This window comes from Neltuma alba, unplaced genomic scaffold, assembly GCF_004799145.2.
Source record: "Neltuma alba isolate B1F8T4 unplaced genomic scaffold, ASM479914v2 tig00012532_pilon, whole genome shotgun sequence".
Lineage (NCBI taxonomy): Eukaryota > Viridiplantae > Streptophyta > Magnoliopsida > Fabales > Fabaceae > Neltuma > Neltuma alba.
Genome location: NW_021636997.1, coordinates 44,054 through 64,882, shown reverse-complemented (window position 1 = coordinate 64,882; position 20,829 = coordinate 44,054). Strand labels below are relative to the sequence as shown.

The 20,829-nt window shown below is 37.9% G+C and overlaps 3 protein-coding genes and 2 non-coding genes across 5 annotated transcripts; 2 read left to right on the top strand and 3 right to left on the bottom strand.

Annotated features, from left to right (window-relative positions):
* The first annotated feature begins 5,416 nt into the window (after positions 1–5,416).
* Positions 5,417–8,458, top strand: LOC114728304 (uncharacterized). Its single transcript, XM_028915190.1, has 3 exons — positions 5,417–5,880; positions 5,987–6,020; positions 7,267–8,458. The coding sequence occupies exons 1-3, from the start codon at positions 5,417–5,419 to the stop codon at positions 7,726–7,728; spliced, it is 960 nt and encodes a 319-aa protein (XP_028771023.1). The 3' UTR covers positions 7,729–8,458.
* Positions 8,033–8,135, bottom strand: LOC114728314 (small nucleolar RNA R30/Z108). The gene has a single exon (XR_003738661.1). It is a non-coding gene; the product is annotated as a small nucleolar RNA R30/Z108 (small nucleolar RNA).
* LOC114728315 (small nucleolar RNA Z107/R87) lies at positions 8,235–8,344 on the bottom strand. Its single transcript, XR_003738662.1, has one exon. It is a non-coding gene; the product is annotated as a small nucleolar RNA Z107/R87 (small nucleolar RNA).
* Positions 8,459–11,356: 2,898 nt separating the features above from the next.
* LOC114728303 (transcription factor MYB78-like) lies at positions 11,357–12,737 on the bottom strand. Its single transcript, XM_028915189.1, has 4 exons — positions 12,581–12,737; positions 12,315–12,444; positions 11,818–12,174; positions 11,357–11,477 (listed from the first exon to the last, which is right to left on the bottom strand). Exons 1-4 carry the CDS (start codon positions 12,735–12,737, stop codon positions 11,357–11,359), a joined length of 765 nt encoding a protein of 254 aa, XP_028771022.1.
* A 6,205-nt stretch (positions 12,738–18,942) lies between these two features.
* LOC114728307 (galactinol synthase 1) lies at positions 18,943–20,829 on the top strand. The gene is made up of 4 exons (XM_028915193.1): positions 18,943–19,006; positions 19,038–19,414; positions 19,675–20,130; positions 20,224–20,829. The coding sequence occupies exons 2-4, from the start codon at positions 19,085–19,087 to the stop codon at positions 20,449–20,451; spliced, it is 1,014 nt and encodes a 337-aa protein (XP_028771026.1). The 5' UTR covers positions 18,943–19,006; positions 19,038–19,084; the 3' UTR covers positions 20,452–20,829.

Genomic DNA, 20,829 nt, shown 5'->3' with positions numbered 1-20,829 from the left:
ATTTCTTGTGGCATTAAGAGATTCAAGTCCCTTTAGATATCTTATTCATGCTTTAACTGATTTCCTGACGGGCACGGTGATTGACACACTTATTCCCAAGGTGCTTTCCTGCTTGATTATACAAATGCAATCGATTTGCTCTGCCCTTCCCTGTCCTATTCTTGATTCGGTTCCCCATCTTTCTTTAGGCCAACTGTTCAACCTGAAACACCCTACTGACTTTTTTTTTTGGACAAGAAAAACACCTTACTGACTGAACTTACCGCATATATCCCGGAGGATTCGTTTAGCAGGGCAGGCAAGATGTTCCAGCCCGCAGTGCACCTTGTTTAACAGCAGGGGCTTCGCAATTCTTAAGTCATTCTTTGTTGTTCTTTTTACTAATCATCAAACAGTCTCGGGTTTCCACTCTAATCAACTTTGGGTTTCTTCCTTATTTTTTTTTTTTTAAAAAAACTTCTTAGATTTATCAATCGCTAAGCCTAGCAGATGCGTTTTCCCATCTTTTTCCCACCGAGCAATCATACTTCAAAACAGGATTGCCAGGATTTGGCAAAACAAAAGTCCTCAGGACATGTAGAATTGCGTCATTAATTTCAGGTGACGTTCTTTTTTTATTTAAATCAGCCTGACAGAAAAATTATCCACGAGTCATCTATCTTATTGACTCATCCAGCATTTGTCATAGTTAACAAAAGAAGACAGGTTCGGGTACCTGTATATGCAGAGTCAATCCGGCTGCCCCTGCACCGACGATTTCTGGGTAGAGACATGTATTTATTAGCAAATTTTCAAAGGTCATATCGATCAGATACTGATTTAAGTCCGCGATTTTACTTGTTTGTTAGGATTTAATTGTTAAATTCTAGTTGAAATATAATAGCATGATTGGAATAAAAATTGTTTCGTCTAATTTATTCCGTCATTATATTTTTACATATTAATAATAGAAAAATATATTTCATGACATGATGAATTTTACTTTAACTTCGTTAGCAAAAAAAAAAAAAAAGAATTTTGCTTTACCTGCGAGAAATTTCTACCTGCAGTAAGAATGTACATGTGTCTTCACCAAAAAAAAAAAAGAATGTACATGCGCACATGTTGTTAGGAACTGTGACCATTGGCCAGAAAAATAAATCATATATAAATTGTTTAAAAAAAGTTAATCTAGCATTTTAGCAGCAGCAGCGAGTTACTTGTTTGGTGCGAGGGGATGAGCTAGAGGAAAGAGGGAAGGAGGAAATAAAACATTTAACAAGTTTAATTTTAAAAAAATTAAAGAAATAGGATTTTAAAATTTTGGTAAAAACTATGTAAAATAAAAGAAGAAGAAAATTTAATTAAAAATTTTTAATTTCACTTTTTTAATTGTTTAAGTCAAGCTCAAAAAATTTTTCCTCTCATCTATTTCTCTCACACCAAATAGACGCTTACTCTATATTTGATATGAGAGAAATAGAAGAAAAGAAAAGGGAAAAAAATTTAATAAGCTCAGTTTAAAAAATTAAAGCAATAAGATTAAAAAAATTTTAATTAGTTTTCATTACTCTTTTATCTTACAATTTTTTTATATTAAAATTTCAAAATCTCATTTTTTTAATTTTTTTTAATTAAGCTTATTAAAAAAATTTCTCCGCTTCCCTCATCTGAGTCATGCCAAACGATCCATTACGGGATTTAAAATATAACAAAAATGAGAGCAAACCTTATTTTCATAATACTTAACTCAATTAATATTTAATGAGAACACAAAAGAGAAAGAAGGGGAGAACAACTCTTATGCTTTACCTGATGGGAATAAAAGTTGAGAGGAAGAAAAATATAGTTATGCTTAGATAGACTAGAGAAAATAAAAAAATTTATGTAAAATATTTATGAAAATATATTATATATAAAATTAAATAAAATTAAAATTGTAATAAGAAGAAAATTATACTAATATTAGTGTCATCAAATAATTTAAAATTAAGTTATTTGGTTTATATGTATTTTTTAGATCATTATATCTTAAAATCAAATTATTTAGTAAAAATGTTGTCTTAAGATTAAAAAAAATTAAAAAGTGAATACTTTTTAGAGAATAGTAAAAGAAAATAAATAGAGAGAAAATAACTTAAGAAAACATGTTCAGTGTTCAATGTTCACCCCTCGTTTAATTAGGGATGAGTATTCGGTTATTCAGTTCGATTAATGTAAATAACCGAAAAACCGAATATAGCATAAATACAACACCGAACCGAAACCGAACATGATAAGATAACCGAACCGAAATAACTGAAAAAATTTCGGTCTGGTTAGTAGAGTAATTCAGTTATTGGGCTTTTTTAATACTATTATGGCCCAACTAAGCTGGACCCTTTTTTTTTTGGGGTAAATCCGTTTAAATTGGTCTCTCCTTGTATGTTTTTTGCCTGCTGATGACACCAAACCCTTTTTGCATGTTGATGACACCAAATGACCCATTAAAATATAAATTTGAATCACCACTTGCATCTCACAAATTTTCCAGGTCCTCCATTTTCAATTTTTATATGTTAGTTACATATCAAATTTAAAATATACATATATAACAGTAGAATAAATAATAATTAACCTCTTTCAAGCATCAGTCTATAAGAACATACAAACCAACAAAAAAAAATCCAAATATAATTAAAATTCAAACAAACCAACCACGTACCAATAACATAACATGTGAAATTTAAAATTACAACAAATTCCAGCCCCTTGTATCCAAATTCCTTGCATGCAACTTGCCACCAACACCTAATTAAGTAAAAAAAAAAACAATTACAACAGATTATATAAGAAACCAAATGAAGAAACCAGTTACATGAGAGGTATTCTGGATTTAGACACATATCATATATATTGTTCTGGATTTAGACATATATCATATATCTATAATTTACATTTATGCGTATATATAGTTACATACTACCAAAATGACGTGCTCTTGTATACTGCCATGTTAATTTCCTTGAAACATCAGTTTTTGACTTGCTAACATATCATTCGGAGAATTTAAGGGGACATATCATTCGGAGAATTTAAGGGGACTAATGCACGGTAGAGACTAGGAAGGCCGCATATTGATCTTTAACATATGCTTTACTTGAAATTTCAAATTGCAAACAATAGTTTCTTCAAATTATTGATAATTCTTGTACAACTCCAACCCAACAATCCTTTGCTATACATTTTCATTAGCATAACATATCTTTGGTATTCTGGATTTAGACACATATTGTTCTGAAATAAAAGTATAGAAATATTTCTACTTAAAAAAAAATACTTGGATTTTGTTTTGTGAATTGTGATCTAAAGCTCACTTGAGCATAGTGGAGAGTGAATATTACGAAGTTGAAATGCGCTATCTTTACATCTATCTGGAGAAATAGATCATTATCTTTTAAGAAAGCCTGAAATGGAGGAAACTTCAGTCACATTTTCAAATATTCCACATAATAAAGGAAATCAAATGTTTGTTTATATATGATGGAGGAACAGATCATTAATCATGGACTCACGACTCATCACTCATGGTCACTGATGCAGATGAGGTTGTGTCACTGTCAGAGACTAGAGAGGACACCAGAGAACAGCAGGCTTCGTAGGGGTGGCTATTGGCAAAGACAAAGCAGGGGTGATGTCCAAATGGCAAATAAACTAAACTGACTGAAGGCGGCAGTGACAATTGAGGTAGGAGAAGAAGACGGGAAGTTGAGTGAGAACTGAGGAAGAAGGAGGGGACTCACAGGAGGCTGCGGCGTGCGACTGGGATTAAGGCAATGGGCGAGTTCGAGTGAGAGTGTGATCTATTACGTTCGATTGGGTGGGGTGTGAGTGTGCTGAAGGAGTAAACCTTGAGTCGCGTTTTGCGCGAGAGGTGAGGGTCTGAGAGAGGGACCGAAATATTTAAGGAAGAGGAGAAAATAAAAATAATAGAAAAAAGAGAAAAATAAAAGTAAATAAAAACAAATTTTAAATTCGATTATTCGGTTATAACCGAAATATTTTTATACACATTAAACCGGACACCGAAATCGAAATAACCGAAAAAAAAAAAAAACCGAATTAATTTCGGTTCGGTTCGGTTTTGCTCACCCCTGCGCTTAACCATATGCTGCCCCCAGTCCTCTTGCTCTTATTCTCATGAATAATCTCCGAATAGTAATTGATGATGGGAGAGGAATGCAGTGTGAGATGGATACAGGTGTCAGAATAGAGTGCGGTGAGAAAGATGCATGATTGACCTATCATTATTGGGAGCAAGTGGTTGGTCCAATCACATCGCTCACTCATGTAATTTTAGGAATCAAGGCTTCTCACTACGTGAGCCGTGAGCATACAAAATCCTGTCCCCTCCTCCTGTTGCATGTTTTACTGCCAAACCTCGTCCAGCATTTGGTCCCAGTTAAAAATATTTTACAAAAGGGGGAAAAAAAAACCAATCCAAACCAAACAAATCGAGACGAGAGGCCCTGTCTAGATTATATTGATGCTTCGCGGCAGACGCTACAAGACTGGAATAATAGTGTTCAAGTGAAAACAGACAAACCGCCACAGAATCACAAAGACAATTAGTTAGTTAATAACATCAACAATAAGATTAAAAGAAACGCATTGATCCTGCCACGCCCAACAGTGCCCACGCGATTACTGCTAAAGGTCTGCCTAACTAATGAGCAGAATCCTTCTTTATCCCTGGAACGAGGCTAATGAATCTGGTGCGTTCATATAATTTAGTTGCGTGCAGCGAGCAGTGGGCGGAGGAAATGGAGAACAGAGAACGTGTCTCAAGTCTCAGCTCAACAAAAAGCGCCTGAGAGAAAAAGGGCACCCGACAACGTCTTCTGCAGATATCTGAAAGGCCAGATTCTAGTATTCCAGTTTGCCAACATTTACTCAGCATCATCCGCTTCCCACTTCTGACCTTTCCCGCCAGTCCCGTATAAATATATTAATCAATACTCATTTACATTTTTTTTTCTAAAATATAGGTATCTTTTGATGGGAGGTAATCCTTCGAGGCAGAGAAGGGCATGCCAACATGTCTCACTTCCGACTTGACTTTGAGATTAATTGCTCCCACCAAGTAAATCCTTTTTCATCTCATTTTTACCCGAGTTAGCTTTTTTTTTTTAAAAAAAAAAAAGTCCACGCCTCCTTCGTTAAACATCCTTAACAAAAATCAATTCCTTAATTATTATATGATTACTAAAGTCACCCAGCACCCCCACCTCTGTCTATCATATTATTAATCGCCTCTCTCTCTTCCCCCATCTTCCTCCTCCCCTCCCTTATATATACACGCAGGCACACAATGCCACCTTCTCCAACCGCAGCTATCCCTCTGTCCATGTTCTTTATATCCATCTCTATCCTTTCGCATCCTTGCTCCTCCTCAGCTATGGTCGTTCCCTCTTCAAATTCCATGAGAAGCAAGAAAACAAATGCCGTGGGAATCCCGACTGTGGATCTTTCCATGGAAAGGTCAGAGTTATCGGAATTGGTGATAAAGGCATGCGAGCAATATGGCTTCTTCAAGGCGGTGAACCACGGCGTGCCGGAGGAGGTCATTTCCAGATTGGAAAACGAAGGAATTGAATTCTTTTCCAAATCCACCTCAGAGAAGCGACAGGCTGGTCCGGCCACACCGTTTGGTTATGGTTGCAGAAACATAGGCCCCAGTGGAGACATGGGTGACCTCGAGTATCTCCTTCTGCATACAAATCCTCTCTCCATCTCCGACAGATCCAAAACCATCTCCAACAACCCTACCGACTTCAGGTTACCACTTACTGCAACTACTTTAATTATTCTTTCATCTTTCTCCCATATTTATATATACTTCTTCATTAGTTACATATTACAGTCTTCAAACATATTAAAAAGTCGCGTCTTATAGAATTAGAATAACAGGCACAGACACAGGGTTGGCCAAAAATTAATCTATATTATATGGATTTGACTTGGATAGCAAACCCAAGAGGAAGAGGGGGAACAAGAGCTTGGTGTGTGTTTCTTATATGCCAAGCAGGATGGCGGGTCTGTGCTGACTCTCTGCTGAGTAGGACTAAAATTTTTCTCTCTCTAAACTACGCTGACGTTTGGACGATCATGAATTATTGTGAATCTTAATTCGTTCATTGTTTGTTACTGACAGCTGGCCGATGAACGTACAGTATAGTTTAAGCTGATTTTGCCCGCCAACTGATGTTTGTTATGTGTCCCAGACCAGACATGTTTTATTTTGCTGGTCTCTCAAGCGCGCAGAAAGAAAAAGTCAGGATATTAAGCTTCACGCTTATTTAGTAAATACATGATTAGATGATTGTGTGGACTTTCTATTTTGAGTAGATGTGTGGTGTATGTATTCTTGTTTTCATGTGGCTGCTTCGTCTGTCTGAAAGCGACTCGCACGCACTGTGTTATATGCGCGTCGGGACCGATTAGTCGGCCATCCCACTCTGGTTCCCGACTTTCCACGGGGTCCTCCGTTCTTGACGCGTCTAGGTTTTTAACTTAACATCGTCATGATTTTCTCACCCCTCTTTGTAATTATTTGATTGTCTCCCTCTGTCTACCGCTTGATTCCTTGCAGCGTATGTGAGTAAGCTAAGCTTGCTTACGGCTGAATTTTCTATTAATTCAGAACTGAACAGGTTTGCAGCAACACGTGCACTACTCCCACATGCACGTGTTTCATTTCATATTTGTTCGCAAAAATAAAATATATATGATTCTGTTTTTTGTTTACTCTAATCAACATATATATATATATATGTACACATGTGTTTTTACATATATATACTGACACGGCTTTTGTTCTGCGCTGCTATTGAGTAGTGTATATATTTTTGAGACACTATACGTCATAGCAAATCAAATAAAACTAATTTTACAGGAAGAAATGAAATGACTCTGCCGGGTGAGCTTCTAATCAAACTATAGCCAGCCAAACTGTAGACTCTGCACTAGCAGTGCACAACTTATTGGTAGCCAGGGGGAGTGGCATCCACCGCGCTCGTCGAGTATTCTGCTAATTTTTTCTGGAAGAAAAGTATGACCAGAACAGTGGGCCCTTCCCTTGTAAATCATCATGTGGAATTGCTTAATCTCTGGCTGTTCAGCTAACCACCGATGATTACTTCGTGGAATGGATACGTGAAAACTCCACGAGCATCTAAATGACTAAATCTTTTGAATGAGTTATGAGCCAGCCACCACCAGTCCAGAATTCATTAAATGGGACACTAGGACAAGTGGCAAACACGGGGGTTCACTTGGAATATACATATATGTATAAATATTTCTGCTTTGGGCAAAACGCCAAGTGAGCACATAATCATGCTGCTCAAGGAACATACTAGATTCATAACCAAAAGTCAGAAAGACATCAATAACTGGAGGATTATTATATTAAATCGAGAGCTGATCAGGGACGCTCAGAGCCACTCGGTGCTGAGGATCAATCACTACCCTCCATCCAAGAGCAGCGCCAAGCGGGACCCATCCATGGGGTTCGGGGAGCATTCAGACCCTCAGATACTGACGATCCTGCGGTCTACGGAGGTCGGGGGACTCCAGATCTGCACGCGGGACGGGCTCATCCATCTTATTGACTCATCCGCATTTGTCACCGTGAACACAAAAACAGGTTCGGGTACCTGTATATGCAGAGTCAATCCGGCTGCCCCTGCTCCAACGATTTCTGCGTAGAGACATGTATTTATTAGCAAATTTTCAAAGGTCATATCGATCAGACAGTGATCTAAGTCCATGAATTTATTTTCAAATATCGAATAAAACATCTCAAGAGGTCTCAGACTATAGGAGACATCATTATCTAAAAAAGATCATCAGCCAATGTCGGCAATTTTAATTCATCACTGACCTCGCCCATCAAACACCTAATCAAGGATAATATTTCAATAGGAAAAATATAAACAGAACAACATGAAATTTACGGTTTAAATAAGTGTGAAGCGAGTGGAGGGATCGATGATATAGAGGGGGAAAGAGACCACTCAGTGGTGGCTATGGAGTATAAGGTTCGATTCTGCCAGCAGTCTTCCTCAATTTGAAATATCAGAAGAGGGAGCTTATGTATCCGTTTCGTGGATTCTCTTTCCCCAAAATATGAAAGAAAAAGTCGATTAATTTAAAATCACACAGAAAAATAACATCGGGAAAGAATATAAAAGAAGAATAACGAGGAAGGAAGAGATCACTCAGGTCAGCGGGGTGGTCGACACGCAAAGTATCATCTCAATATAGAGAGAACCCTGCATTCCGGTCTGTTGAGCTTGAATTTTATGGGGTCATCACGGTGATCTCTTCATAAAGGTTACAAAAACATACTGAAAGATGAGAGAATTGCGTAGTAAAAGGGAAAAGGGAGGTTTGAAACGAAATCGGAAACCCAGAACCGCCAAAGCTTTTTCTTAGCAGGAATGACCATGACGGCTGCCTCAAGAAACTGCTGCCAGCTCCCGGCATCTCTATTTATAGGACGCATATACTTTGGGGCTTTTTTTTTTTTCTTTTTTTATGGCCAGCATACACTTTAGGTTTTCAGAGATTAGCGACCTATCCGGAATAAATTGCCGTCAGTATTTTTTCCCTCTTTTTTTTTATTTTTTTACTACTTCCAATCTTAATTATAAGAACTAGTTAACTAATTTAAAAAAAATTAAAAAAATAAATTAAGTTAAGTTATTTATAATAAATAGGTGTTGTCTTTTCTAAAATATTCTTACTAATCAAATTTACTAGCTAGAATTACTATTATTAAAGAGACTACCTTGGAAAGAAATGCATAAATATGATAGACAAAGTGGATTGTGGTCTTATAATTAAGACTAAAATAAAAATCAAACGATATCTTATATTAAAGATCGAAACTAGTATTTTTTATACAGTACCTTTTACGATTTTTTAATTTGACTAACCTATGAGCAGATAAATAATGAACGCCTGGCCAAAAAAAAAAAGATAAATAAATCATGAATGTTTTATTTTTTTTAACTATGTTAGAAAAATAGGGATAAAAATTATTTGTTTGTTAGGATTTAATTGTTAAATTCTAGTTGAAATATAATAACATGATTGGAATAAAAATTGTTTCGTCTAATTTATTCCGTCATTATATTTTTATATATTGATAATAGAAAAATATATTTCATGACATAATGAATTTTGAGAGAATGACTAAAAAAAAAGTTGAAAATTACAAATCCCAAATCAGATTTAGTAACACGATTTTTTTTGTACTGATAAGTCTAAATTTACAAATGACAATAAATTTTTATTGTTGATATTTACAAAATTCTAACTTTTTTTTTTGTCATTGTCCCATAAATTTTACTCTAACTTCGTTGCCCAAAAAACAAAAAAGAATTTTACTTTGCCTGGGAGAAATTTCTACCCGTAGTAAGAATGTACATGTGCACATGTCGCTAGGAACCGTCACAATTGGCCAGAAAAATAAATCACATATAAATCATTCTGAAAAAGTTAATCAAAATCAATCATTTCTTTAAAAATATAAATAGAGCATTTTAGCAGCAGCGAGTTACTTGTTTGGTACGAAGGAGTTAGAAGAAAGAAGGAAGAAAGAAATTAAACATTTAATAAGTTTAATTTTAAAAATTAAAAAAATATTTTGAAATTTTGGTAAAAAGAATATGTAAGATAAAAGAGAACAAAAATTAATTAAAAACTTTTAATCTCATTTTTTCAATTTTTTAGATCAAACTCATTAAAATTTTTTACTTCATGTTATGAGGGAAATAGGGGAAAGAAGGAAGAAGAAAAATTTTAACAAGCTAAATTTAAAAATTAAAGAAAAGAAATTAAAATTTTTAATTAATTTTATTACTCTTTTATCTTATAACTTTTTTATATTAAAATTTTAAAATCTTACTTTTTAATTTTTTAAATTAATTTTATTAAAAAAATTTCTCCTTTCTCTTTATTTTTATTATACCAAACAAACCATTGTGAAATTTAAAATATAGCGAGAATGAGAGCAAATCTTACTTTCATAATACTTAACTCAGTTAATACTGCCTCTGGTCCTTTTATGCTTTACTCGAAGGGAAGAAAAATAGAGAAAAAGAAAATTAAAAATATTATCATTCCTATTATTGAAATAGATGAAAAAAATTAAAAAGAAAAGAAAAGAAAATGAGTAAATATCTAAACGAGTAAAATATTTATGAAAATATATTATGTATGGAATTAAATAATCAAATTAAAATTAAAATTAAGGAAAATTATACTAATATTTTTATCATCAAATAATTTAAAATCAAGTAATTTGGTTTATATGTATTTTCAGATTATTATATTTTAAAATCAAATTATTTAGTAAAAATATTGTTTTAAGATAAAAATAAAAAATAATACTTTTTAGAGAATAGTAGAAGAAAATAAATATGGAGGAAAAAAAGCATGTGAGGATGGGCAACTGAGGAAAACTTATTTTCCTTCCCAAATTTTTTCATTTGAGAGAAAATTTGAAGAGCAAATAAGACATGAAACCCACCTTACTTTTTCTTATATTTTTCTTCTCTCTCATATTTTCAGATTTTCTCTCCTATCAAAGCAGAAAAACTCATTTTTCTTCCTATTTTTTTTAATCCAAACAAGGGTTAGTTTAAACATTAATTTCAACTTTTTAAAGCACAATTAAAATAATGTTAAATTATATTATCAATCTTTTATATTATTACATGTTTGAGTATTTTTACGTATCCTATTAAAATGAAATGCTATATCACTAAATTTATTTAAAAAATCCTAGAAAAATATTGGTCAGTATGAAAAAGTTTGGACTTGAACAGGGAAAACGTAATTCATAGGAAATAAAAAATTCCGTTAAACGATAGAAATCAGCTTCGTGGAAGCCACATTTTTTTTTTCTTTTTTTATCAAATTGCCCCCTTGCATTCCAAACTAATTTTCACTTTTCGGCCTCTGCAGTTCTTTGCTTCATCGTCGCTTCCTGTTAGCAACTTCACTGTCCGCTGTTCACAGCTTCGTCTCCGACCACCGCTCACAGCCTTGTCATCTCTCATTTACATATTTACTGTTGTAACATTAATTCCATGTTTAACATGCACAAGTTAAATTGTGGGCTTCATTCCCACAAATGCCCTTCCACCAAAGCAGTCTGATCAACTCACGAGCACTAAATAAAATCAAATCCCAAACACAAGGCTGTGATTTATTGTTTGAAACCAAACCATAATTTTAAAAGTATTTTTACGATTTACAAAGTAAATATGTGGAGGAGGTTGTTAAACACTTTTTTAGTTTCATTGCCATCCCGCAAGCTTCATCTTTAACGCCGTTTTCCTTCACTACTTCGCGTCAACACAGCAATTTCGCGGAGATCACACTTTTCACGGAGGCCGTGGAAGAGGCCCCACTGCCCCACAGAAAAGAATGAAAGAGCAGAGAAGCTGCGGTTTACAGGTGATAAAAGTCAATGAAGTCATTCAGCTGTGCTTCCCCTCAGTGGCTTAACATGCACGAGTTAAATTGTGGGCTTCATTCCCACAAATGCCCTTCCACCAAAGCAGTCTGATCAACTCACGAGCACTAAATAAAATCAAATCCCAAACACAAGGCTGTGATTTATTGCTTGAAAGGAAGAAGGCACTTTCATTGGCATCATCATTGAAACTCCTCACTGTGTTTCCTCCCTTACTACCTATCTACCTATATACATGTGCGTGTGTGACGCCAAATTACAAGACTGCAGCCCCTTAGAACTCATCACAAAGTTGTTGCCGCAAAAACCATATATTCTCATCGCTCCATAGATTCTCCAGCGAGTCTTCCTGCTCTACTGTCTGGGACACCGACCCGTTTACCGTTGGATGATCCGTTGTTTCACTGCTGCCTGAATTCGAAGCAACTTGGAGCTTAGCATAATTGGGTCTTGTCCACTCTGCTCTCGAGCTATGCTGATAGTCGGACGAGGCCCGAATCCGCTCCAGCATGCGGGGAATCCAAACGTAATGCATGGCGTCTCTGAACTGTTTGCTGTTGACGTCACACTTGAGCTGCTTGGCCTGCTTCATCACTCTGGTTCTCCAATAATTTTTTATCTCGTTGTCTGTTCTCCCTGGCAATTGCTCCGCGATTTTAGACCACCTAGTACATCATGTGACAACCAACAAAAGGGGGGGAGATGATTAAGTATAAGGGATTCCTCCAAATGGGTCAATATCCTCATTCATTCCATGTGACTGACTAAAGTGTCGTAAGTCATAACGAAAAATGACGATTCATACCTATTTCCCCAGCGAGAATGGAGGTCGAGAATCAATATCTGTTCCTGGAGTGTGATATTTCCGCGCCGAACATCGGGACGCAAGTAGTTTAGCCATCTCAGTCTGCAACTTTTGCCCGTTCTATTCAGACCTGTGGTTATTCAACTATTTGCCGTTATAGAATATAAACTATACACGTGACGATGGATGGTGGAAGGCTCGAAGCGCTCAAAGCTTGAACCATGGAAGAGATATTTTGCCAGTAAGACAGAGTGCTCAGTGGTTACCTGCACAGCGAGCGACAAAATTCCACCGACCTTCGCCATGAGTAGTCACGTAATTGGCGAGAATGGTGTCCTCTTCAACAGTCCATGGACCTTTCCTCACGCAAATATCGTCCTCACTTTTATTTGCTGCGGACTCCCATATCATCTTGGAATCCATCCCTCTGTTGTCCAGGAAGCAAGAGAGTACTTGGTGAATGAGGCAAAGGTGGGGAGAAACAAGTGTTCTGGGTTTTGTTTGTTGAACCCGTTATAGGGGGATTGGGAGTTATATATAGAGTCAGAGAAGACTCACTCACTGGTAAGTCTATACAATAAATGAGTGGATTGGCCAATAGTTTTGTGCGTCCAAAAGAAGAGAGCGGAAGTGCGCAATGCTCGATTCATTTAATCTGTAGAAAAGAGGACCTGTTTCAATAAACTATTGAGTTTAATGCGTTTACGAGAATTATGCTGTTATATAGAGTTTGACCCATTGACTTCTGCTTTATCCCCCCAAAGGCACGCGCGACGGAAGATATCATATGCATAAGTTGGGCTATATGTATCTGGCAAACATATCATTCGATCACTTCATTCAATTGCTGAGTTGTTGCACTGCGACGGTGTTATTAATTTTCCATACGTGCCATATCAATAAAGATTTGGAAGCCTTTTGACCGCTATGATCCTTGCTTTTTACCTGTGAGGAATGAGGATGATTAAAGGCCACGAGTTGCACACGCAAGGCCAACCACTGTGCCATACATCTTGTGCTTTAAATATCAAACTGACAATTATCTATTGGGCGAGAAGCATAGAAATGGGATTATAGGAGTCTCTGATTGTCTTGCACGCCCAAGAAAGGCTTTGACCCTTGACAGTTTCCATCACTCAGTCTAATGGTTGCTTCATGATTCAATGTTTGGGCCTCGTCACTCATCTAATGAGAGTAGGGAAGAATTGGACTCTGTCTCCGTGTGACTGAACAACGAGGGAGTGATGAACACGACGTGGACATGAAGAATTGGACTCTGTCTCCATGGGAAACTTCGTTTAGATCTTGAACGTGGAGTGAAATAAACCAATCATACGATATGAATTTGGTTTGAACTGAATAAAATGAGTCTTCCCTGCAAAAACTTTCAACCCCCTCAATCATGAATCGCGTAGAATTCAATTTCAATCGATCATATTACTTGTATGAAACAGAAATGACGGTAACATGACCAGGATAGTCCGGTCCACGGCTTGCTGTTAAATCCCTTTACATTATGTAGAGTGAGTGAACCAATGTTCATTGGCCACGTGAAGAGAGAGACTTTGGGCAGAATGATGCTGATGCGGAATGAAGACGGGATATTTGACGCATTGCCCCCGTCAGGGAAGGGGAGTAGAACAGAGAAGGAAGAAATGCCAACATTCACACTCACAGGGCTAGGTTTCGAGAATGCAGTTATTCCTTCCACGAAATTGCATTCCAGTTTCCATTCCCATCTTCTCTTCCACTTTTCCGTATTGACTCTGGCTGCGTACAGTCCGCTAGTTTACCGTACAATATTCCATCTATGTGGAACTTTTAGGATCAGATATTCGTTTCTTAATTGAGAGGACATCCCTCGGTCAGAGCATCCATATTCCCCCCTTAATACGCATGCCTCTGAGCATCTTAGTTTTTGGTCCGAGTTATTAATTGCTGTAAAACGCATGCCTCCCAGACTTGCATTTTGCAGTGTTGTCCTACATCAATTCAACTGGATGTTAACGAATTAATAAATTATGGACCACTACTGCTTCGATGATAATTTAGTTTATGTTGATATATAACACATATACCTTATATTTACAAATGAAATCAGAAAAGTAACTGAATATAAATTTCATAAACAATCTAATTTACTGTTACAAACACCGATCTATAACAGCAAATCTACTCGTGTCTCGGGGCCTTTTGTTAAGTAACGTAATAGTTTTCATTCGTGAACAGGACTATATAGGCATTTTTCTCTTTTCTCTTCTTAAACGGGAGTACAAATAACAAGGTCACAGGGTTACGATGCTCTGCATAAATTAGCATTCGGGAGAATAATCATTTTTTTCCTTTGAAAAAAAAATCATTCAGGGGAACCAGTCTCGGATACAGAGACTCGAAGCTTATGACATATGAGACAGGGGGCAGTGTTTTCCAAGTGAGAGATTGAGACCATAGGCTGCAGAGGAGTGTACGCACGAGTATTAGTAACATTATATTCTCGATAGATATATTACGAGAAATTTCAACTCTTCAGTCATGTACAACCATATTCTCAATTGACTTGCTGATTATTCTCAGATTCCAAAATGATTACGCGTCTTTACCCTGCCTACCTTGGCTTTAGATGAATGGAAAGTCTCGAATTGGTCGGATATCAATGCAGAATATGAAAAGCCACAATTAATCTAATCGACTCCATTTTTTAACTAGGAGAAATGCGTCCCCAGAGAGAGAGAGAGATGAAATTTGAATTTGGAATCCTGGTCAGTTCAGAATACTAATCAATAAGCTATGCTCTTATGTTGTACAGACAATCATATTCTTATAGGCGATCATCCTATGAATTAGGCGGGTCAGTTCTGTGAAGCAACAGCAGAATAAAATGGTCGCTTTGGTTACCCATGGAGAATACAGCTTTTTTTTTCATTTCATGGAATGTCAAGCCATTCGTTGGCAAAAAAGAAAAAAAAAGAATGTCAAGCCCTGTGGTGGACGTCAATCAATTTATTCTGCAATGCCCAAGAGAAGAAAGAAGGAAAGAAAGACAGTGAAGATTGATTGTGGAGAGGGTAATTATTAACTACTAGTAATTATGAAATCGTGTTGTTGCAGATGCTCTGCTTTTACGCTGTATTCCATAGGATGGCTAATGTTCCCCGACCAACAAGAATCCCTTCTTTCCATGCTGCGTTGACTTGTGACATCCTTTTGTTGTCTGCAAAAGGAAAATTATTAATAAATTTCAGTTTTCATCAGATGGTGATGGTGCTTGTCTTTACTGTTTATCTCTCATTTACCAAACCATTAAAACCAATGCAACGCATCAACTTGTCCACATTCTGAATCATGATCAGCACATATATAATCATGGTATCTGCATTCATAACATGGCTGGAACACAAAACCAAAGCAGAGGGCGAGGCGTACGTAACAACGATGATGTCGCTGGGTGCTTGCACTGCACTCTGAAAAAGGAATATTCTTCCATGCCTATCATCTCCTCATCTTTATCCAAAGTTCAGCCATCTCAGGCCCCACGCAATTCTCTTCTCCATTAAGTGGTATTGTTTAACACGTATAAAAATCCCACTACCTTTAACTTTTAAGCGACTCCCTTTCCAGAAGATCAACCATCTGTATTGAATGGACGTGTATACCCCCATTTCATTTTCAGCCGAGGCAGCACGTCGCCCTTTTCCCTGCGTCCCGCTTCCAAAGCGCCGATGGGCCCATTGGACTACAACGAAGCCCATAATATCGGGCTTAAGCCCATTTCTGTTCTTTGTTGCGAACCCATCATGATGGGCGAGCCTGTGGGCTTCAGACACTCTATTCGGTGCACGTCTATGGATACGTTAATTGGGACGGCAACTGCCATGAAAAGGTTCTCCGTGCAAGTTAAGAACGACATTGCATTTGGACTATATGCAACTCTTTTATTTTCCGACGTGCAGAAACTGGGAAAGGAAAAGGATCGGATCGAGGGTTGAAACGAGAAGGCGATGGGTGATAATTCACCAAATAATATTAATAAAAGGTGAGAGAAGGGGCCCGGAGGGAGCGAGGTTGTAATGTAATGTAAAGTTGGGATGGGGGGTGTTGCGTAGTGTGGCAGGGATGGAAGTGGGCGCACCGGGCCAAATTTTGTTGACACACTCCCATTTATCTTTTATGCTATTCTATGCCATCTCATCCTTTCACACGCACATGATACTAGGTTTCAATTATAAAATTTTATTTGCAGAATTTTATAATTAAAACCGGAGGTACTATTTCATATCTTTAATATAAAAGTTAGTTTGATACTTAATTTGATCATAAATATACAATCCCAATTTATTTTGTTTCTCATATTTACCTAATTTTTTTAATATAACAGTTACACATTTTAAAAATTTATCAAATAGTAGTTTTAGGTAATATTTTGTGAAAAACAATACTTATTAATTACAAATAACTAAATTTTGTTAATTTATTTAAATTAGATAACTAATTTTTATATCAAGGAGGGGACCACGATGTATATTTAGTATTTCACACACGCACCTCTCAAAACCAACTCATCCATTTGAGTTGTCACCTTCGCTATTTTATATTATTTCCTTGGGGGGGGGGGGGGGATCACATCTCTGTCACGTTTCCCACGCCAAATTCCCCATTTACTGGCTTCGTCTCATCATGTCTTTTAGTTGCACCGGATTCTGTCCTTTGCTCTTCGCTGGCAGACTGGCAAGTGGCAACTAAGATTCTTAGGATTTCTCATTTAACTGTGATTATAGTTAATTAATCAATGAGCTGCATGGGTAGAGCGACTGTCCAGCGAAACGGGAAGTTTACTCCTTCCGCGACATTATTGATGCTAATAACCATGATCACAGGTCATAAATTCTACACAGTCGGGTCAATAGTTGGATCAGTCGACAGCTCGCGACCAGACTCCAAGCCTGTAGAAGCATCCACGTCTTTTCGTAATTAACCTCTCATGCCAAAAATAATACAAGCATGTGAGAATGACCAGAGGTGGGAGCAAGCAGGGAGTTGGGCTGCAATTTTCAAACAGGTTGAAGTAAATTAAACCAGTAGGTGCTGATATCAAAATCGCCAATTAGTGGCTGCCCATGAATTGCAACCAATGAAGTCGCACAGAAAATGAGTGGCCATACTTTACAGCAGAGACTCAGAGAGATGAAAAGGAGCGTGCGAGAAAGTTCAAAACCACAGGCCCCACCATGTCACGACAAAAAGCCTGGTTCATGCTCCTTAAAATTGCAACTCAAATAGAAAGAACTTTCATAAAGATGCTAAATATTGTACGATTGACCTATCCTGCCGGACATAAAGTGGGGGTTCTTCTGAGCTGGAAAGCGTATCTTAACAGATAAAAGCAATGCAAAATTAATTAATATAGTTTACATTCGATTACTTATTATTTAATTAATACGTATAGACAGCACATTGTATTAATATTTTATCATTTGTGAGACTGAAGTACCACCTCCAGCACCCTGAATTTAACACGTGATTTGGAAGAAAAGATTTGTATGAATAGGCCCCATCACGTCAAAAACTCTGGCCTAATACAATCACAATAACGTATGCTTGTTATATAATTAAATACGTAATATGTTCTTTATCAGGAAATATATCAGAAAATACAAATGATATATCAGGGGAGGAGAACTGAGGAGCGTCGGGGATTGTGGAAGGTCCTTCCTTGACATGACGCCTGCATCGCAACTCTGAATTTCAACCACGATTTAGATTTCCATTCCGTGATGGCGTCCCACGCACTTAAATTTGTCCATGTCCAATTGCCTTTTCTCTACTTCTCTCTCCATTCTTCTCAACCCACATGCTTACTCATATTTTCTTTTAAGGGGTGTTTAGAAACTAAACTATAATTTTAAAAATATTTTTACAGTTACAAAATAAATATAAAGGAGTTTGTCTGTTTTATAAAAAAAATGCTTTTCAAAAGTGATTTTGAGGGTAACAAACACTCCCTTAGTCCATCTCTCATAATCTACTTTTTGTTACTACATCGTCGTATCGGATTGATTTATTCATAATTAACCCCCCCAATTTTGACCGGAAATTTTTTAAAAAAAAACCTCACAATTCTCAGCCTCATAATCATATTCTGCTTTTTCAAAATATTCATATATGTATTTATTCAGCTCCAAAATCAATGTCGGGGGGGTTCTTTACCATACGCACAACAAAAATTCATTTTATGTAACAAATTAAAGAAGGAAAGAGAAGCTCCTGGTAGTGCGAGGACGAGATGCGCCGGGAGAAGGGAATTAAAAATTAAGAATTAAAATAGTTGTCAAATGCGCCTTGTCAAACTGGGAGGATGCATTCACGTACATATGGGGAAAACAGTAGCGTCTTCTAGCGTGTTCCGAGGGAGATAGTATTCCCGGGGGACCCTTTTCCAGAAGCATCCTTTGACTCTTCCACGCCGTCAGATCATCCCTTTTCTCCACGTGGTCCACATACAGCCCTAGATCTCCTCAGCACGTACTGTTACCGCAACCCCCATCTCGTAAAATCACATCGCCCCTTCTTGCCTATAAATTTATGCTCCACACTTCTTTCCCTCCAGCTAGCATCTTTGTTGTGGTCGATTCCTTCAGCTCGGGCATCTTCCCCGTTCTCTATCCTGATCTCTTCTGCTCCCTGTTACCTAGGAGTCTAGAAGCCTCTTTCATTCGGATCCTTTCCTCTTCAACGCTTGCCGTCTTTGATTCGTCCCTCTCACTTTTGAAAACATGGCTCCTGAACTCGTCCCTACCGTAGTTAAATCCGGTGGTTTCACCGGCCCGGCCACGCTGCCGAGTCGCGCCTATGTCACATTTCTTGCGGGGAATGGAGACTACGTCAAAGGCGTTGTGGGTCTGGCGAAGGGTCTGAGAAAGGTGAGGTCGGCGTATCCCTTGGTGGTGGCCGTCCTCCCCGACGTACCGGAGGAGCACCGTCGGATCTTGGAGTCTCAGGGCTGCATCGTCCGGGAGATCGAACCCGTTTATCCCCCCGAGAACCAGACTCAATTTGCCATGGCCTATTACGTTATCAACTACTCTAAGCTCCGCATCTGGGAGGTACCTTCTTAGTTCCTGCTTTCTTCGTCGTTACGTCTTACGTTGTCTAGATGTCCTGGTAGGATCCGTTGTAGAACTCATGACGTTGTTCGTCTTCTCACTGGGCCCCGTGTCCGCGGAGGTCCATCAGCATTTGTGTAATTGAAAGTTGATAATTGAAATTCAATTATTTGAATGGGTTTACCAAATCTTTTACCGGGCGGGTGCTTGTATTTCACTTATTTTTGTGGTCGTAATAAATTCAAATGAAATGATTGCAGTTCGTGGAATATAGCAAGATGATATATTTGGACGGAGATATTCAAGTGTACGACAACATCGACCATCTATTCGATCTGCCGGGCGGACACTTCTACGCAGTCATGGACTGCTTCTGCGAGAAGACTTGGAGCCACACCCCGCAGTACAAGATCGGGTACTGCCAGCAATGTCCTGACAAGGTACAGTGGCCTGCTGAGATGGGTGAACCACCTGCTCTGTACTTTAACGCCGGCATGTTCGTGTTCGAGCCCGGCATGGTGACATATTACGATCTCTTGAAAACACTCCAAATCACTCCTCCCACACCTTTTGCGGAGCAAGATTTCTTAAACTTGTACTTTAAGCCCATTTACAAACCTATTCCCTTGGTCTACAACCTCGTCCTCGCAATGTTGTGGCGCCACCCTGAGAATGTGGAACTTGACGAAGTCAAAGTTGTTCATTACTGCGCTGCAGTAAGTTATCAGTCCCCGAAGTTTAATTGGTTTAACAGTTCAATTTTAACTAGGTGACACTGATAAGAGGATTGTATGATGAATGTTGAACAGGGGTCGAAGCCGTGGCGATATACAGGGAAGGAAGAGAACATGGATAGAGAGGACATAAAGATGCTGGTTAAGAAATGGTGGGACATATACAACGACGAATCCTTGGATTACGATAAGGGCAGAAGTGGAGTCCAAGGTGATGCTGAATCAGTGAAGAGGGAATCATTGATGGCAGCAATGTCGGAGGCTGGTCAACTCAAGTACATAACAGCCCCTTCTGCCGCTTAATATAACTCCCGCCACGATGGCCGGACTCTACCCACAGAATGGGACCCAGATGGAGCGTTGGTGTTTCAACGAGATTGGTTCCTTTGATTTCTTGTAAAGGTCGGGGAGGTGGTTTTTAATTTTCCATATTGGGTTGGGATTTTGTTTTTTACGCTTAGGTTAAGCCGTGCCTGTTCAAGTGTTGGGGCTTGGCGCTTCTCGGCAGGGGGATCGCTTTTGCTCTGGTCCTTTTTAGAATTTGCACGCCCGCGTATATTTGTCTTCGCCTATAGGATGTGTCAACGTCAATATTTGTAAAATTTGCTACGTAAGTAATGTTTATGAAGTGAAATGTATTTCACGATGCAAGGAATTGTACTATTTTCTATGTCCGCTGGC